Here is a 19,071-nt window from a genome sequence, read left to right on the forward strand (position 1 = left end):
AAGTAATAACTTGCATATTACAGTATTCTCAATAAAATGTACCTGGCTCATGTATTCTCCTCCAAGAGACCTCTCGTGATGTCGGAGTTCACCCAGGTTTGTTGTAGTCACTCTGAGTCTCACCTCCTGTCTGCTGAGTGCTGACACACATCGGATAGCCTAGGACACCTAACAGTGAGTTGATGGCCCTAATATATATATATTTTTTTTATGTTTTAAGTGGGCGATAGGCTTTGGTCTGAAGCCGAAAAGAAAGGAAATTCACGAGCACCACAATGCCTACTCCACTCATGATCTACCAAGGTTTTTCAGTGCACAGCTTTGACCAACTACATTAGCCATGTTGGTCTATTCAATAGCCAACAAGGGCTGTGGTGCAAATAGGGCTGTGGTGGTCATGACATTTTGTCAGCCGGTTATTGTCATGCAAAAATCTGTCAGTCTCATGGTAATTGACCGTAGCTAATATAAACACTATTAGCATCTCCAGGCCTCCAAGCTGCTGATGCAAGCCTTTGGAACATATACATTTAAAAAAAGTTGAATACATCAATTTAACTTACACCATCACAATAAATCAAGTGATCATATTTTCACCCATCAGATTATTCTCAATTTAATCTTGTCTTTACTAATATGTCAAATTTGTTTCGATTTAGAATGGCCCATTATCAAAGGGGCAGGGGGGAAAATGCATATCATCTGTATGCACTCAAATAGGGAATGGAGGCCATACGCTTTCCCGCCAGTCAGTTTGGTGGGCTAGTTTGGTTTCATAGCGGAGCATGTGCTTAATATGAGCAGCTGAAAAATAAATACAAGAACACTTTTTTCACTCCAAGCATCAACCACCGTTTGAGGAGCATGCTCTCGCTGCCCGACAGGTATATTCTGCCCAAACTATGTATGCCATGGGCTCTCAAACCTTGTTCATGCAGCTACCCAGTGCTTAATTTGGGAAATCTGTTTGGGAACATCAAAAGTAACATCTTTTCAAAATTAAATATTTCACTAAACTGTTGACAGCCAGTCTGCGCGCTCAAGAAAGGAATAAATGAGAGAGAGTAGGAGATGGAACTGCATGGTGGTGAGATATTCTGTATAGCTGAAGGTAATGTCACAGAATGAATTATGAAAATATTTTTTTCAAATCCCTATTACTAAGCTATTCAAAATCAAATACCAATTCACTAATTGTAAGCTAACTGTAAGCCACCCTGTGCAATCAATGAACCAACAGCATCGCCTAGAACTATTCGTTCTTTCCCAAACTCATGGATAGAAATGTTGGAGCGTAGCATAAGGTAATCAGTTCATCCAGTATGCATAATAATACAGTCCGCTCTCAAAGGTGATTACTCAAATTGTTTAATTTTGGTGTATAGGCAAGAACAATTATGTACCAAAGACATCTTAGTTTCGTGTTTTTCTGCCATGCATAATATGCGGTAGGCTACGTATTGTATAACGGCACAGTCATCATTTTTATTCCGCCTTTTCTTTCGGGCTTGGGCTCATAAGTCTATGCATACGGTCTAATATGCATATGGGGGGTTTCAAGGAATCATCACCATGGAAAGCACTGTCTGTTTCATTGTGTTAGGCTTTGAAACAACATCCACAACCATGTTTTACACTGTTTCAACCTGCTGTTGAACTTCTTTCTTCAAATTGATCATCACAGTGAGGTGAGTTTTAAAAGTATGATAGGCCTACTGTTGTGATGATGTGTTTGATGTGATTTTCTATTGCATTTGCATTGATGTCAGTGGTTAGAGGGACAACAGAGCCCTGAGTACCAGACCATTAGGACCTGATGGCCATTAGCGAGTTGGGTACTACCAAAGCATGTCCAGAGAGCATAAAAGGAGATTACCGTGACTCAACAGTGGAATTTTACTGCGGTCATGACTCATGACTGCCGGTGTGGCGGTTATACGGTCACGACAACAGCCCTAGGTGCAACACAATATTAGGAAGGTGTTCCTAATGTTTGTTAATCTCCATGTAGAACTGTAAGTACTGTAATTGCATTTTTTTTTTGGAGTAGCCTGCCCTACAATTCGCGGGCAGTCCATGATATTTAGGTTGGGGGAAAAGTCGATATAAAACATTGTTGAATTCAAACGTTCAACTGACAGGTGGTCCACGACAATTTGCCATTGTTTTCTCATTCAGAAACTGACAGTCCTTTTCCACATACAGTGTAAATTACTGCTAAAGATTTAAACATTCTGCCAACACCGTAAATAGACCAGGAGTTTATGTAAAATATTTGACAGTATGGGTAGGCCACAGTATTGCTGTGTGATAAGAGTGACGCATCATTCCCTAAGGCAGGACATATGAACCCAATAATCTATTGATGAACAAAATATTGAACAATTTGTATTTTTCATATCGTGGCCCTAATGCCTAGAGTTCTAAATTATACCGCAAATAAAGGGTGTTATTGTCACATAAGTATTGTCACATGAGTATGTATGGGGTGCGCCAAGTATATAAATCTCAATATTTTTGTATGTGCACAGACTTTTCAGAAATGGTGCACGTAGAAATGTAGTGTGAAATTTATGCAACGGTTATACATGAGACAACAGGTGGTGTGCTTTCTTAACTGCAAGGGTTGCTGGTTTGAACGCTGGTCTGCTGGCTTTTGCCCTCTAATAGCTCAAATCAGTTTTGAACTATAAACATTTGTTTAGAATTTACCATGGATAGTCAAAAGTAGTTGATTGTGACAGTCTTACGTTGTAAAATAATACTAAATTCCCATTGAAAGCAAAGGAAAATGGTTTAGAGTCATTGAGTTTTGAAGGTTGTATAACTCATCCTATACATTTATATAATCTGGGTTTGGGGGGGCATTAGCCCACTCCCCCCGCCCCCTAGCGGCGCGCCACTGGAATGGCTGACTGGTGTTAGCTAGCTAGCTACAGAGGCTGGCTGTTGGACTTTGTAAATAATACATGTGTATCCCCTTCACAAGCTTGATGTTGGGTGAGTCCCCTATCCTATGCAAAAAAACACAACTTGAGTTTTAATGCACTAACATGCAATGAATGCAATGCGATCTATTTGACGCAGGTATTTACTTTGCAACATGTATTGTCATTGGCTTGAACAAAATATAATTGTATGAGCTATGCATCTGTGTACCAGCATTTTTGTACCCCTCTACTACTAGCTAACTAGCTAGATGGGGCAGTTCAGTCCCAGAGGCAGTCTGTTCAGCATGCCTTCTTGACTTGATACAATGTGTCATCATGCATTTGTGCATGCACACTGGTAACTGTCATAGCTCAAATCAAATCAAATTTTATTAGTCACATGCACCGAATACAACAGATGAAATGCTTACTTACGAGCCCCTAACCAACAATGCAGTTTCATAAAATACGAATAAAAATAAAGTAACATGTAATTTAAGAGCAGCAGTAAAATAACAATAGCGAGACTATATACAGGGGGGTACCGGTACAGAGTCAATGTGCGGGGGCACTGGTTAGTTGAGGTAGTATGTACATGTAGGTAGAGTTATTAAAGTGACTATGTATAGACGATAACAACCGGGGGGGCAATACAAATAGTCTGGATAGCTATATGATTAAATGTTCAGCAGTCTTATGGCTTGGGGGTAGAAGCTGTTTAGAAGCCTCTTGGACCTAGACTTGGCGCTTGCCGTGCGGTAGCAGAGAGAACAGTCTATGACTAGGGTGGCTCGAGTCTTTGACAATTTTTAGAGCCTTCCTCTGACACCACCTGGTATATAGGTCCTGGATGGCAGGAAGCTTGGCCCCAGTGATATACTGGGCCGTACGCATTACCCTCTGTAGTGCATTGCGGGTTGATCAGAGGCCGAGCAGTTGCCATACCAGGCAGTGATGCAACCAGTCAGGATGCTCTCCATGGTGCAGCTGTAGAACCTTTTGAGGATCTGAGGACCCATGCCAAAACTTTTCAGTCTCCTGAGGAGGAATAGGTTTTGTTGTGCCCTCTTCACGACAGTCCTGGTGTGCTTGGACCATGTTAGTTTGTTGGCGATGTGGACACTTGAAGCATGTGAACTTCAAGCTCTCAACCTGCTCCACTGCAACCCCGTCGATGAGAATGGGGGCGTGCTCGGTCCTCCTTTTCCTGTAGTCCACAATCATCTCCTTTGCCTTTATCACAGGGAGAGGTTGTTGTCCTGGCACCACACGACCAGGTCTCCCTATAGGCTGTCTCATCATTGTCGGTGATCAGGCCTACCACTTATGTCATCTAAATGTAATGATGGTGTTGGAGTCATGCCTGGCCGTGCAGTCATGAGTGAACAGGGAGTACAGGAGGGGACTGAGCACGCATTCCTGAGGGGCCCCTGTGTTGAGGATCAGCATGGCGGATGTGTTGTCATCTACCCTTACCACCTGGGGGCGGCCCGTCAGGAAGTCCAGGATCCAGTTGCAGAGGGAGGTGTTTAGTCCCAGGGTCCTTAACTTATTGATTAGCTTTGAGGGCACTATGGTGTTGAACGCTGAGCTGTAGTCAATGAATAGCTTTTTCACATAGGTGTTCCTTTTGTCCAGGTGGGAAAGGGCAGTGTGGAGAACAAGAGATTGCATCATCAGTGGATTTGTTGGGGCAGTATGCAAATTGGAGTGGGTCTAGAGTTTCTGGGATAATGGCGTTGATGTGAGCCTTGACCAGCCTTTAAAAACACTTAATGGCTACAGATGTGAGTGCTACGGGTTGGTAGTTATTTAGGCAGATTACCTTAGTGTTCTTGGGCACAGGCACTATGGTGGTCTGCTTAAAACATGTTGGTATTACAGACTCGGACAGGGAGAGGTTGAAAATGTCAGTGAAGACACTTACCAGTTGGTCAGCGCATGCTTGTAGTACATGTCCTGGTAATCCCTCTGGCCCTTCAGCCTTGTGAATGTTGACCTGTTTAAAGGTCTTACTCACATCAGCTGTAGAGAGCGTGATCACACAGTCTCCCGGAACAGCTGGTGCTCCCATGCATGTTTGTGTTATTTGCTTCGAAGCGTGCATAGAAGTAGTTTAGCTCATCTGGTAGGCTCATGTCACTGGGCAGCTCTCGGCTGTGCTTCCGTTTGTAGTCTGTAATGGTTTGCAAGCCCTGCCACATCTGACGAACGTCAGAGCCGGTGTAGTACGATTCGATCTTAGTCCTGTGTTGACGCTTTGCCTGTTTGATGGTTCGTCGGAGGGCATAGCAGGATTTCTTGTAAGCTTCTGGGTTAGAGTCCCGCTCCTTGAAAGCGGCAGTTCTAGCATTTAACTCAGTGCGGATGCTGCCTGTAATCAATGGCTTCTAGTTGGGGTATGTACGCACGGTCACTGTGGGGCAACGTCATCGATGCGCTTATTGATTAAGCCAATGACTGATGTGGTGTACTCTTCAATGCCGTCGGAGGAATCCCAAAACGTATTCCAGTCTGTGCTAGCAAAACAGTCCTGTAACTTAGCATCTGCTTCATGTGACCACTTTTTTATTGATCTAGTCACTGGTGCTTCCTGCTTAAATTTTTGCTTGTAAGCAGGAATCAGGAGGATAGAATTATGGTCAGATTTGCCAAATGAAGGGCTAGGGAGAGCTGTGTGTGGAGTAAAGGTGGTCCATAATGTTTTACCCTCTGGTTGCCCATTTAACATGTTGATAGAAATTTGGTAAAACACATTTAAGTTTCCATGCATTAAAGTTTCTGGCTACTTATGGCGGAATACAGCTCATTCAATTCTGTCTTAGTGCCAGCCTCTGACTGTGGGGGTATGTAAACAGCTACGAGAAATACAGATGAAAACTCTTTAGGTAGGTAGTATGGTCTACAGCTTATCATGAGATACTCTACCTCAGGCGAGCAATAGCTCGAGACTTCCTTACATATCGTGCACCAGCTGTTATTTACAAAAATACATAGTATACATCTCATAGGGACCTCACTGTCACCACTGGTCATATAGCTAGCCACGTAGCCAACAGGGTTGCATCGGTTTTCATTGGACTAGAGCTTGCTAGTTAGCTAACGCGAGCATGCAAATCAAGCTAATGCTACTGAACTCATGACAAAATCATGTTTCGACATTGTAGTTGCTATTGATTTTTTTGCTTCGTACTATTGCAAATATCATATTTTGGGCATTTAACTACCGGTATGTATCTAATCCGGTTTTGGCATGAAAAAATGACTTTAGTCCCAAATTCCCATGAGTTACTGTGAGATTTTGCACGCTCACAGATACGGAGTCTCAGAAATAAAGATCCGGTCACAGATTAGGAGCCACTCCCTAAATAAAAACTGTTGCATCTACAAACTTAATTTTAGGATTGACTAAGTCCAATGGTCACTTTATGAATGCTAAAGTCTCATTTTTTTCCCGATATCTAGAATTTGGGCTATGTCGCTGCAGAAATTACTCTGAATACTCAAATACTAAAGACGCTATCAAAAATCCAGTATGTGGTTCTCGGTAATGTTTGGATGGCTCATGACAAGAGGCGGGATGTGTGTTGTGTACCTACATTCAAGTTGATTTGTGAATTTTCATCGATATTAGCAATGAACTTCAACCAATCCCAACCGGCGCTGACTGAGGGAGAATGATCACCTGAGTCTCCTCTGGGAACGATGTCTCCTTGCTGCCAGGACAGCCAGACTCGCTCTGTGTGTTCTCTCTCTCTCTCTCTCTCTCTCTCTGAGGCGCTACAGTAGGTTCTTCTCGGTAATGACTATGTACAGTTGAAGTTGGAAGTTTACATACACTTAGGATGGAGTCATTAAAACTCGTTTTTCAACCACTCCACACATTTCTTGTTCAAACTATTGTTTTGGCAAGTCGGTTAGGACATCTACTTTGTGCATGACACAAGTAATTTTTCCAACAATTGTTTACAGACATTATTTCACTGTATCACAATTCCAGTGGGTGAGAAGTTTACATACACTATGTTAACTGTGCCTTTAAACAGCTTGGAAAATTCCATAAAATTATGTCATGGCTTTAGAAGCTTCTGATAGGCTTAATTGATATCATTTGAGTCAATTGGAGGTGTACCTGTGGATGAATTTCAAGGCCTACCTTCAAACTAAGTGGGAAAATCAAAAGAAATCAGCCAAGACCTCAGAAAAAATTTGTAGACCTCCACAAGTCTGGTTTATCCTTGGGAGCAATTTCCAAACGCCTGAAAGTACCATGTTCATCTGAACAAACAATAGTATGCAAGTATAAACACCATGGGACCACGCAGCCGTCATACCACTCAGGAAGGAGACGCGTTCTGTCTCCTAGATATGAACGTACTTTGGTACGAAAAGTTCAAGTCAATCCCAGAACAACAGCAAAGGACCGTGTGAAGATGCTGGAGGAAAAGGGTGCAAAAGTATCTATATCCACATTAAAAATAGTCCCATATCGACATAACCTGAAAGACCGCTCAGCAAGGAAGAAGCCACTGCTCCAAAACCACCATTAAAAAAAGCCAGACTACGGTTTGCAACTGCACATGGGGACAAAGATCGAACTTTTTGGAGAAATGTCCTCTGGTCTAATGAAACAAAAATAGAACTGTTTGGCCATAATGACCATCGTTATGTTTGGAGGAAAAAGGGTGAGGCTTGCAAGCTGAAGAACACCATCCCAACCGTGAAGCACGGGGGTGGCAGCATCATGTTGTGGGGGTGCTTTGCTGCAGGAGGGACTGGTGCACTTCACAAAAAAATAGATGGCATCATGAGGCAGGAAAATTATGTGGATATATTGAAGCAACATCTCAAGACATCAGTCAGGAAGTTAAAGCTTGATTGCAAATGGGTCTTCCACATGGACAATGACCCCAAGCATACTTCCAAAGTTGTGGCAAAATGGCTTAAGGACAACAATGTCAAGGTATTGGAGTGGCCATCACAAAGCTCTGACCTCAATCCCATAGAAAATTTGTGGGCAGAACTGAAAAAGTGTGTGCAAGCCTACAAACCTGACTCAGTTTACCAGCTCTGTCAGGAGGAATGGGCCAACATTCACCCAACTTATTGTGGGAGGCTTGTGGAAGGCTACCCAAAACGTTTGACCCAAGTTAAACAATTTAAAGGCAATGCTGCCAAATTCTAATTGAGTGAATGTAAACTTCTGACCTACTGGTAATGTGATGAAAGCAATAAAAGCTGAAATAAATCACTCTACTATTATTCTGACATTTCACATTCTTAAAATAGTGGTGATCCTAACTGACCTAAGACAGGGAATTTTTACTATAATTAAATGTCATGAATTGTGAATAACTGAGTAAATGTATTTGGCTAAGGTGTATGTAAACTTCCGACTTCAACAGTATGCTTGTAGCTACTCTTAAAGGCTGATTCATTTTGATACAATAGGAGTAGCTTTCACAAAGGGTTATGTTAAGCATTTCTTTGCCTTCCTCTTTCCCCTGATGGGCAGGTGATTACATTAGAGGGCCTATTTCACTATGGTCTGTCTTTCCTTTCTGTATACCTCTCTCTGCTTTTGAGGGGAGCCTAAAAATAACAACAGATCTCTAGTGGTCGAGCAGATCTCTAGTGGTCTGGTTATTAACATCTACCAATATATGGCTATTTAAATCCCCTGCTTCCCATTTAGAAAAATCTATCTTAAAGTTCCAGTAGTGAGCGCCCATACAGCCACTCTCTCTTCTCCTGGACAATAGGCTCATCAGAACCCACATCCTGTACATTGGTCTCAGTGGATGAAACTCTGTATCTGCTGGGTTTCACTGTGATCTTTCAAGCATCACCTGTTTGGAGTGAGTGAATGCCCTTTTTGTGGAATTCCTGGCTGGGAATGCAGTCGCTATGTGTAACTAGCTAAATACCTCCATCTCTGTCAGCTCACTAACTAGCCTTATTGAGCCACCAGGAAGTGACACAGCTGCCACTGATATTTGACATGCCTAACAAGAGTCAACACCTGTCCAACAGTAAACGCAATGCTGTGGTTCCACCCTGTAGACCTAGGAGCCAAGGTTGCAAAGTCAACTGTGGTCAATGCAGGGCACTTCAGCAATGGGAAAATTCACATACCTTGTCGTTGCGTTACGTGCTAGTCAAACATCAGAGAATTCAGTGAAGGATTACAACGAGTTTGAGTGTTTCCCATCCTTTATTTGCTTGAGATCCCACCCCTATAAAATGGCACAACTCAACTGTTAATCTCTAGGGCACGACAGGGCAGTCAGAAAATATATTTTTCAATAAAACCCTATAGGGCTGCCCCCCCCCCCAAAAAAAAAAATATTGATTGACCAAGAGTCGGTCCTCTGTTCTTTCGACCAATTGATTGGTTGAAATTTTCAAACATAAAGACATACCCTATGTTTGAAGACAATCAACTATATGTAGGATACTGAGCTTGTCTGGTGCTTTAAGCACTGCAATTCAAAAATGAAGACATACTTATTACTAAAGAGGGAGCCAGAGATCAATATAGACTAACCAGAAGAAAAAAACTCTTCTGGTCGGTCGGAACCTTTTCCTTTCACAGTGACAAGTTATCCTACCATTTCTACTGATCTGGGTGTCAGTTATCGTTTTCGTATGCACATTTTAATTTCATTTATAATAAAGTCTTCATATCTCAATCAATGTCATGTAGTTAATCAAAATTATAAAGGAAAATTATGCAAATCTAAAAGTAACTTCTATTGCCATTTGTCTATGTAAAAATAGCCTACATAAAGCCAGCAAATAAAAATATTGCAGCCTGCAGGTAGAAAATATCCTGACGAAAATAAATATCCTATTAATCACATTGGCTAAGCATGACCTGACTGCAAGGAACTTGAATCAACTATTGTATTAACTTGGTCTGGCCCAAAGCTTGTGCTAGCAAACTTGCAACATTATATAAAATATTCTGGGTCCTCAGAGTTTCCAGCACCAGTGAGCTCCGGACAGACAGACACAAGGGATAAGAAGTAATCAGGTAGGCCTATTTTATGACGTTTCCACCGGATCAGAGCATGATATTTTTCCCTTTTCACGCTGAGTGGTTATCGGGAGGGAGCTGGAAATATTTTTCAAATAGGTTATGTTGAGGAACTATTGTCATTCTCAATGGATGTAAAAACAGACTTTGTTAATTGCTGTTTGAGGCGAATAATACAATATTTGAGAAACTCCACAGTGATGGTGAGTAAAGACAATCAGAAATAGTATCAGATCCCCAAATGGGCACACTTACTGTGCAGTATAGGCCTACATTTGCGCGCAGGCCAGGTTGACTAGTCCTACTTCTATATGTGGAATCGGGTGCGTGTCCTTACTCAAGATGGGCAGGAGTGCTCCAAACTAAAGACAATTAATACATTGACGACTCATAAATGGAATGAAATAAACCAAAACCTTTTTCTCACAAGTGTAGCCTAGGTCGTGCGCTCTGCAATCAACGTGTCCTCTCCTACAATGACAACGGTAAGACTATTTATATTAATATATTGAATGCATTAACAGAAATTAAGGGACAGGAGGATGCCTAGTCAGTTGGACAACTGAATGCCTTCAACTGAAATGTGTCTACCGCATTTAACACAACCGAACCTCTGAATCAGAGAGGTGATGGGGAATGCCTTAATCGACATCCACGTCTTCAGCGCCCGGGGAACTGCCTTGCTCAGGGGCAGAACGACAGATTTTGACCTTGTCAACTCGGGGATTCAATCCAGCAACCTTTCGGTTACTGGTCCATCGCTCTAACCACTAGGCTGCCTGCCGCCCTTAACCAAACAAGCATTGTTGCTAATTTCCCCCCAACATCAGACGTCCCCTAACGTCGGACACTCTCTAGCGGTTAGAGGATTAAATCACCTCAAACTCAACATTTTAATGGACTAATAACTTTACGTTTTGCGACTAAAGACACTCTTCTAGCTAGCTGACCACCGATTTTCATTAAGTTAGGCTTTGAGATTTTTCAAAAAAGTAATATACACATTTTGTGGGACACGCTGTATATTGTAAAATTCGACTGCGCGACAGACCACACGTCATTTAATATCCAACTTTTTACTTTGAAATATAGCTAACGGATTTTTTTTTACCAGAAGGTTAGCCAACTTTAGATACGAGGTTGTCTTCTTTTTACAAAATGAAATGCATATATCTTGTAATTGAACAAAATAGTAAATTGGCCAATTTATATGGGACGTATTTTTTTTGCTAAGCCGCTTATCAAAAAGAAATGTCAAACATGCTAATTGCTAACCCGTTAGCTAACATTTTTACGACACCAATAATCACAAAACATTGATGGCTTGATCACAAAATAACACTTTTGAACGTAATATGTTTCTTAAACACTTTTGAATATGCTGATAATACGTGGTGCTACGCTAGATGGGAATTAACAGTAAATGTACTACTGGTGTGCCAACCCTGCCACGTCCGCAATTGATTAGTCCACTCAGACAGGCTTGTATCAGATGTCTTGTGTGCCATTCTAATGTCATTTTCACCCTCTGTGCTCAGGTCTCAGGCTTCCAGGTTAGGTGGTTGGGGGGACACTCAGGAAAATACTTCTGTTTTCTATTGGGTTGGCTGAGAGATTGGGTTGGGGTTGTTGTTGGCTCGACAACAACAGGCAGAATGTTTTGGGTCAGTTGCCAAGCAATGCAGCGGGTTTTGATTTACGATGACGTCTTCCTACTGGCAGCTTGTTGCAATTAGTGATGTCGTTGAGTGGTGTGGGGAGTGCAGTGTGGCGGTATTATTATGATGTTCGCGTTTATTTATCTTTCTGGGACTCGTTCCTTCCACAGTTTTTTTTTCTTCTCTTGGACAGCAGAATCTCTTAGTGATAGATTTGTTTCCTCTCATCTGTTTCATATGACCCTTTACTTACTTTAGACTGTTCCCTCTCCCACTAGCACTTTCATCATATTGCCATATCTTCTCCCTGTCTTCCTTTCTCTTCCTCCCACCTTTTTCTCTACCTCGCCCTTTCCTGTCCCTCTCTCCCTCTGTCTGTGTCTGTGGAGTACTGCGGTTTCTGTCTCTGTCTGCCTCTGTCTCCATCTCTCTTTCTCCCTCCCCCTCTGCCTGTGTCTCTGGAGTACTGCTGATCTTAATGCTGTGAGTGTGGACAGGCCATGTTAATAACTAGAGGGGATGACAGAGCTTTAGGGGCTAGTTCTGATTGGATACAGGGACAGAGCGAGTGGTTTGTTTCACAAAGGGCTGCTTTTAATTCCTGGATTCAGGTCAGGAGTAGGGCAGGCAGGCAGATATTGTACAAGAATATACTGATCTTTGGAACAAACACACATAAACACTGGACTGTGTATTATGTTGATGGAAAATCAAATGTTGGTTGCTGTGGATTCATGATCAGATCAGCACAGATGTCTGTGAATGCTTAGTTTGATGGAACCGACTAAGCTTGTGTTTGGTTTGGGAATGTCTTAGTGGAGCTGACGTCAGTGCTCTTTCAAGTAAATGTTGTTCACGAAACCATCTCGCTCTCCCGACCACACACACACACACACACACACTATTACACCCAACATGATGAATGTTTATTGATAGTGCCTCGAGAGGAGACTATGATCATCTTCAGATGACACACGCATGAAACGAAGAGATCTAGTCGATGAGGTCACCCTTGAACACTGGTTTATGTCACAGGCTTATATATGGTTTGAGGACTTTATAAAAGAGAGTCCAGCTGTAATGAATGGTGCTTGACTTTCATCCATGATTATATGACTAGGTGTATGTGTGGCTCCGCGTGTGTGTGTGTGTCGTGCACTCCTATGTGTTTGTAAGAGATACCGCACCTGCTGCTGTTGTTGTAATACTAGCAGGTTGTCCTCACATGTCCTCCTTACCTATTCACATACTTTAACACACACACATATTCACAAGCTCTGCATGTGTTTCACAGTTTTATGGTTATTATGGTAAATGATGTGATTCTGAGAGACCGATGGAGGGTGGAGAGGGAGTCAGTAGACTATTGCCACAGTCCTTTATTGCCATCATCAGTGGGCATATTGAATGTACAGCCATACACATTACACACACCCACTTACAGGCTTATGTTTCACTGCCAAAGTGCAACTGTTAGGATTATACTTAATAACTTAACATATTCCCCACTGCTTTTCTCTCAATGTTACTACTAACAGTAGTTCTTTAGAAATAATTGGAATGAACTGATCGTTGATGGTGAAACTATTCGTTCTTTGTTTCTCTCCCTGGCTCCAGGTGTGGGGGGCAGTCAGGTGTTGGTGCCCCAGAAGGTGAGTGCTGTATTGGGGAAGAACGTGACGTTGGGCTGTAGTGTGGAGGTGGAGGCCAACCTGAGTCTTACCCAGAGTTCCTGGGAGCGCCGGCTGCCCACAGGCTCGGTGACGGTGGCGGTGTACAACCCCGTGTTCGGTATCTCCATCCCTCCGGACTACGTTCGCCGCTTGTCCTTCCGCTCACCCTCCTCCCATGACGCCACCATCGTACTGGAGGACGTGGGCTTCGCAGACATTGGAGTGTACACCTGCAAGGTGGCCACCTTCCCCCTGGGCAACACACAGGCCTCCACCACTGTCAGCGTGCTCGGTAAGAATTTGCATGTGTCTGTGTGCAATACACCTTTTGTAAATGTATGTGTGTGTGTTTGTCTGGCTAATAGTGTGCTTGTAAGATTCTGAAATGTAATTCTGTATCTTAGTAAAGTGCCCCTTGTAAATTGAATGAATAATGCATACCAATATTCTGGGGGAGAGACATCCTACTCACATCACTGAGCCGGAGGGAGAGTGGTAAGACAAAGTGGAAGAGGGGAAAAAAAGAAGGGGGAGAGCGAGGAAGGAAGGTGGTGAGAACGAGAGACTGGAATAAGGGTTGGTGGAGGAAGTGGCGTTGCAGTGAGAAGAGTCATGGAGGTTTGCTGTGGGGTAAACAGTATGACAGTTGGGTACAGTTGAGAGAATGAGAGGAGGGGTGAAGGAATGGGAACGAGGGAGCAAGGGAGGAGTGTAGAAGAACAGGGTGCTATAATTAGAGCTAGAGAAATGCGGTGGGCAATAAGGCGTGTGGTGTGTGTGTGTGTGTTGCACAGTTGAAACGTCCCTCTATTTTAAGGGATCTCCTGGGAGGGGCTGGGGTTGGATAGATGGATAGAGCTATCATTCCAGGCAAAGCCATGGCTTACACACACACACACACTCTCTTTTGGAAAGGTTACAGGAGGTCCCTGAGCTGCTACTGCATAGTAGGAAAGGGGGGAAACTAGGGAGATGGAGAGAGTGGCAGAGGTGGACAGAAAGAAACAAGAGCTTGGTGAATGACTGAAAGAGGGTGTGTGTTTGGAAGCTCTCCCAGACTCAGGAACTCAACTCTACTTCCCTAGAGGCTACTGGAACTCTGACTAAACAGTACAGCTCTTTCTCTCCATTTCTCTCTCTCCTCTCTCTTGCTCTCTCAGTGGAGCCCAAGGTGTATGTGTCAGCTGGCTCGGTGGCTCTGCTCGATGAGGGCAATGAGACGGTGGTGGCTACCTGCATCGCTGAGCGGGCCCTCCCCCCTGCCGAAGTCTCCTGGGAAACGGACCTGTTTGGTCATTCAGAGGTGACGCTGCAGGACGAGGCCAACGGCACCACCAGCACCCAGGTGCACTACCTGTGGCAGCCCACCCGCCACGTCCAGGGTCACGCCCTCACCTGTGTGGTGCGCCATCCTGCCCTGCACACAGACTTTAGGATCCCCTACCAGCTCAACGTGGAGTGTGAGTGTGTGCGTGTGTGTGTGTGTGTGTGTGCGTGTGTGTGTGTGTGTGCGTGTGCGTGCGTGCGTGCGTGATTGAACACGAGTACCCACAAGACTGCCTTTTTTTGTTCACAATCATTCACAGATTAGTCATGTCTATCATGATGGCATTTCGACAGATTTGACTGACTCACATGTCATTTCATGCCGTTTTTTTGGGGAGGGGGGGGGGGGGTTTATGCTTTTCCAGTTGCTATATATGTTAATCCTCCTCTGTGTCGTGTCTCTGCAGATGCCCCAGACATTGTGGTAGTAGGTTATGATGGTGACTGGCACGTGGGCCGCGAGAGTGTCCAGCTGACCTGCAAAGCTAAGGCAAACCCACCAGCCCACCACTTCAGATGGATCAGGTTTGTGAGCGTGTGCGCTCGTGTTTTTATGTGTGCACAAATTTGTTCACACTGCAGATTGAACACTTTCATTGTGTGTGTGTGTGTGTGTGTGTGTGTGTGTGTGTGCGTGTGTGTGTGTGTGTGTGTGTGTGCATCCCAGACTGGACGGGGACATGCCAGAGGGGGTGGAGATACTGAACAACACTTTGCTGTTTCTGAGACCCCTCCAAAGGAATGACTCTGGAGTCTACAGGTGTGAGGTTGCCAATGCCATCAACCTACGCAGCAGGGACCTGCGGATACGCATACAAGGTGAGAGGGAAACACTGCTGAATATGTACACAGCTTGCTATTGCACACATTCTCCCTGTTTCTCTTTGGGAGAACTTGAAGCGTTCAGCGTAGCGATGATACCATGGAGATGAGTCTTGATTTATCTCTATGGATAACACTATGGATAACACTATCTCTGTGTCTCTATGGCTCTCACCACTAAACACTTCACTTATATCCTTTTTATGTTTTTGAAACAATGGTATACCTTTCCAAGGATGAATCACATTTAAACATACACACATGGTCCATCCAGCATTTCGTCATTCTAAACCCTAATCCATCTAAGCTTGAGGGTGTGTCAGTGTTTGAATTGAAGCGAGCTGCCACGCTGTATTAGTGCAGATTATTTCCGGTCCTCAGATGTAAGAGTCTTAATTGGGGCCTGATTAGTTTTGATTGGGTCTCCAGATGTTCAACGGGAGAGGAGAGCTCCCTAGTTCTCTGGCCAAACCCATCTGTCTGTCTGCTCATCCCTAATCATAATCTCAGACCACTAACTCACTACTCCTGTGCTTTGTCGCCTGTCCCCTGTTGTTCCCCTGGCCTGGCATGTGTCTCTGTCTCTTCTGTGCAATATGAGCATCATGTCCCTGAGGTTTTGTTAACCCCCTCGCCTCCCTCGGCTCATAAACCTTTCTTCTCTTCCTGAATTAAGCTTTCAGTATGACTACTGTACATCGCTCTCTCCATCCCTCTTTTTTGTTACTCTTTTTCTCTTTCTCTCTCTCTCCCTCTGTACTTTATCTCTCGCCGTGTGTGTGTATGTCTGTGTGTGATGCAGTGAAAGGCAGAGGCGTGCAGCCTTGACTGAGATGATGATGATGATGATGTCCCAGATTCATAAAATATTCACCAGCTCTTTTCAACTCTTATTCATTATTTATTAAACATATATTTTTTTTGCTTTTCCCTTTGAGAGGAGCTCTGTGGTTTTGTGCGTGGTGTGTGTTCTCTGTGTGTGCGTGCTTCTGGGTAATGTGTTTCACTCTTGTGTGTGCTCGCCCACACATTCGTGCAGTTTCTCCGCATGGAGTCGGGATGACGTCATCCTGTTGGATCTGAGAGTCTGATATCTCTACAGACATCTGACCTGGAACTAGGACTGGAGTGTTATTTTATGTCGCTGTTTTAAGAACTTCACAACATCACTGAACACTTTTAGGGGAAACCTTTCACACATGTGCAGTCCTAACCCAATCACAACCACAGCTAGGGTTGCAAAGGGAGGGTATATATCACTGGAACATTTCTAAGTTTACCAGGAAACTATCAGAATTTTGGTATCTTTTAATGGATTTTATGTAATCTCTCACAAGACATCTAGTGGCCCTTTTGGGTACTTCAGATTATCACAGGCGTCTAATTATCTCTGGCCTTCTGTGTGGCCTTATCACATGTAAAATATATTAAATCATTGAATACGATTATTTTAAAATACAAAAATGGATGACAAAGCTGTAAAACATTATCCTAAATAAAAACCATCAACCTAGTGAATACGTTTTGATGTTTAATATGAGGGTTTCAGCATTAAATATTTATTTGTTTTACTATGTAAGTATGTATTTGGGGGCAGTTGTGAAAAATTTAATAGTTCAACGTAATGCCATTGTTGATTTAGATGCTTTTTTTCATTAATTAGGCCATTTTCTCTTGAACCATATGGTTTATCTACTAGAAACTCATGGACAGTATGGACACGGATAAAGTAAATTAATACTATAAATATTTAATAAAGTTATTCAAGTATAAATTACCAAAGTTATGATAGATTGCCATATATTTTCTGTTAATTGCCAAATTTACGGAAGATTTCGGTAACTTTGGTAAATTACCGGTAGCTTTGCAACCCTGACCACAACAGTTAAATACAGACTCAGCAGGTCCGGACAGAAATACCAGCGGATCTGTTGATGAAAGGTGCTTGATCATGGTTAATCTGGCCTAAAGAACATTATAGGGAGCATGTGAAGATCTGGATCAAGTCATCAACACATGGCCATACACAGGGAGTGTCCAAAACACTTTTTCAAACTGACTGAATTGTAAAGGAGTGATTCGCCATTTTGCCCATTTCTTTTCCCTGACCCACTCCTTGACATTTTAGTAGTCCGTCCCATCTCTCCAAGTCCCCTAACCTCTTGGTAGTCCGTCCCAAGTCCCTAACGTCTTAGTAGTCCTTCCCATCTCTCCAAGTCCCCTAACGTCTTAGTAGTCTGTCCCATCTCTCCAAGTCCCCTAACGTCTTAGTAGTCCTTCCCATCTCTCCAAGTCCCCTAACGTCTTAGTAGTCTGTCCCATCTCTCCAAGTCCCCGAACGTCTTAGTAGTCTGTCCCATCTCTCCAAGTCCCCGAACGTCTTAGTAGTCTGTCCCATCTCTCCAAGTCCCCGAACGTCTTAGTAGTCCGTCCCATCTCTCCAAGTCCCCTAACGTCTTAGTAGTCCTTCCCAAGTCCCCTAACGTCTTAGTAGTCCTTCCCATCTCCCCAAGTCCCCTAACGTCTTAGTAGTCCTTCCCATCTCCCCAAGTCCCCTAACGTCTTAGTAGTCCTTCCCATCTCCCCAAGTCCCCTAACGTCTTAGTAGTCCTTCCCATCTCCCCAAGTCCCCTAACGTCTTAGTAGTCCTTCCCATCTCCCCAAGTCCCCTAACGTCTTAGTAGTCCTTCCCATCTCCCCAAGTCCCCTAACGTCTTAGTAGTCCTTCCCATCTCTCCAAGTCCCCTAACGTCTTAGTAGTCTGTCCCATCTCTCCAAGTCCCCGAACGTCTTAGTAGTCCGTCCCATCTCCCCAAGTCCCCCGAACGTCTTAGTAGTCTGTCCCATCTCTCCAAGTCCCCGAACGTCTTAGTAGTCCGTCCCATCTCTCCAAGTCCCCTAACGTCTTAGTAGTCCTTCCCATCTCCCCAAGTCCCCTAACGTCTTAGTAGTCCTTCCCATCTCCCCAAGTCCCCTAACGTCTTAGTAGTCCGTCCCATCTCTCCAAGTCCCCTAACGTCTTAGTAGTCCTTCCCAAGTCCCCTAACGTCTTAGTAGTCCTTCCCATCTCCCCAAGTCCCCTAACGTCTTAGTAGTCCTTCCCATCTCCCCAAGTCCCCTAACGTCTTAGTAGTCCTTCCCATCTCCCCAAGTCCCCTAACGTCTTAGTAGTCCTTCCCATCTCCCCAAGTCCCCTAACGTCTTAGTAGTCCTTCCCATCTCCCCAAGTCCCCTAACGTCTTAGTAGTCCTTCCCATCTCCCCAAGTCCCCTAACGTCTTAGTAGTCCTTCCCATCTCCCCAAGTCCCCTAACGTCTTAGTAGTCCTTCCCATCTCCCCAAGTCCCCTAACGTCTTAGTAGTCCTTCCCATCTCCCCAAGTCCCCTAACGTCTTAGTAGTCCTTCCCATCTCCCCAAGTCCCCTAACGTCTTAGTAGTCCTTCCCATCTCCCCAAGTCCCCTAACGTCTTAGTAGTCCTTCCCATCTCCCCAAGTCCCCTAACGTCTTAGTAGTCCTTCCCATCTCCCCAAGTCCCCTAACGTCTTAGTAGTCCTTCCCATCTCCCCAAGTCCCCTAACGTCTTAGTAGTCCTTCCCATCTCCCCAAGTCCCCTAACGTCTTA

General features: G+C 43.9%; 1 protein-coding gene across 2 annotated transcripts in view; it reads left to right on the forward strand.

The window, feature by feature from the left end:
• The window catches only part of LOC106568037 (nectin-3-like protein), an 88,861-nt gene that overhangs the window by 37,120 nt on the left and 32,670 nt on the right, over nt 1–19,071 (forward strand). For both annotated transcript variants that reach the window (XM_045692301.1, XM_045692300.1), the window contains exons 2-5: nt 13,245–13,592; nt 14,461–14,760; nt 15,034–15,151; nt 15,294–15,445. In XM_045692301.1, the coding sequence (XP_045548257.1) occupies nt 13,245–13,592; nt 14,461–14,760; nt 15,034–15,151; nt 15,294–15,445 (918 nt within the window). The remainder of the gene's footprint in view (nt 1–13,244; nt 13,593–14,460; nt 14,761–15,033; nt 15,152–15,293; nt 15,446–19,071) is intronic.

The sequence above is a fragment of the Salmo salar genome, chromosome ssa13 (assembly GCF_905237065.1).
Source record: "Salmo salar chromosome ssa13, Ssal_v3.1, whole genome shotgun sequence".
Lineage (NCBI taxonomy): Eukaryota > Metazoa > Chordata > Actinopteri > Salmoniformes > Salmonidae > Salmo > Salmo salar.